The 1310-nt window shown below is 39.6% G+C and overlaps 1 protein-coding gene across 1 annotated transcript; it reads left to right on the top strand.

Moving 5' to 3' along the window:
- Nucleotides 1-6: 6 nt before the first annotated feature.
- LOC132191411 (cyclin-T1-5-like) lies at nt 7-849 on the top strand. The gene has a single exon (XM_059606407.1). It carries the CDS (start codon nt 41-43, stop codon nt 434-436), a length of 396 nt encoding a protein of 131 aa, XP_059462390.1. The 5' UTR covers nt 7-40; the 3' UTR covers nt 437-849.
- Nucleotides 850-1310: the final 461 nt, after the last annotated feature.

The raw sequence follows: 1310 nt of genomic DNA, 5'->3' as shown, positions 1-1310 counted from the left end.
AAGGAAGTCTCGTGGGGAAATCACACGGAAGAAAGATGTGATGGACGAGGATGATCTGATTGAGAGGGAACTAGAAGATGGTGTTGAATTGGCAGTAGAGGACGAGAAAAACAAGCGTGATAGAAGGCAAAGCTGGTCAAAATATGAGAATTTAGATAATGAGGAAATTGGAGATGGAAACCACTTGAGCATAAAGGGGCAATCGTCAAGGGGATTGGAAGTGGTGGAGAATGCAGAAGAGGGAGAGATGTTAGATGAGGCTTCACCTATTTTGAACAGCCGTAAGAGAAAAGGCGGAAGTCCACTGGAGAGGCAGTTAGAGGGGAAGAAGAGGCACGATTACAACCACGACTCAATAGAAGATGGACACAGGATGAGTCGGGTTAGTTATGGAGATAGGGAGCACAGAAGGCATTCTCAGGAGAATCATTTGTGAGTGATAAGACTTGCATACATGGGCAGTAGTACAATCTGTAGACAGTCGGTTCGGTTTATTGAAAAGATATTTATATTTGTTTGATTTGGATTATCATGTAAGCCTTAAGTCACATGGCCATGGTAAAAGTAAAATGATGTTGAGGGATGAGGAGGATGCTTCAATTTTCATCACGGCAGGGCTGCTGAGAGAGGTAGGTAAGTAAAGAGTATATTATGTTAGTCAGCATCCGGAACTGAGCCCAGATCCTCTCCGCTCCTCCCTGGATATATATAAATATATATATTTTATGCTTTGCGAATGTGCTAGCAAGGATGAAGAATGAACGAACGAATGAATGTAAGTGCTTTTGCCACATTTTTGGAGAACATATTATTGTTTGTTAATTATATCAAAACACCTTCAATTTTTAAGTGTCTCCTTTCAGGATAAACCCTTGTCGAAATCCTTTATTTCTTTGACTGCAAGTTGTCATTATTGTTCTGATTTTCTGGGGTAGTCTTGTTAATTCATGGATTGTTTTCCAGTGAATTGATAGATCATGAGAGCTTTCTTTCATGTCTATTCCCTTGGTTTTTATTCTTATCCTAACTGGGTCTTCCAGATTAGAGTTGTTTGTTGATTTCTGTTCTTTTCTTCTCTATGTGGGCAAATATATTAAAAAAATAAAATAAAAAATAAAAAAATCCGAGGGTAAGAAGAGGGGTTCATGCGGGGTGTTCATCTTGCTAGATTTTGCATTGAGAATGGATTGAATGACACCTTCCAGAGAGGTAGAGGTAGGGCTAGGGCTAGGGATGATTATTATTTTTGGGTCATAAGTTGGTTAAACATTCAAACCATAGATGCTAAAAGACTCGGGCGAGCGAAGAGT

The sequence above is a fragment of the Corylus avellana genome, chromosome ca9 (genome assembly GCF_901000735.1).
Source record: "Corylus avellana chromosome ca9, CavTom2PMs-1.0".
In the NCBI taxonomy this organism is placed as follows: Eukaryota; Viridiplantae; Streptophyta; class Magnoliopsida; order Fagales; family Betulaceae; genus Corylus; species Corylus avellana.
This window is presented reverse-complemented; position numbering and strand designations above follow the sequence as displayed.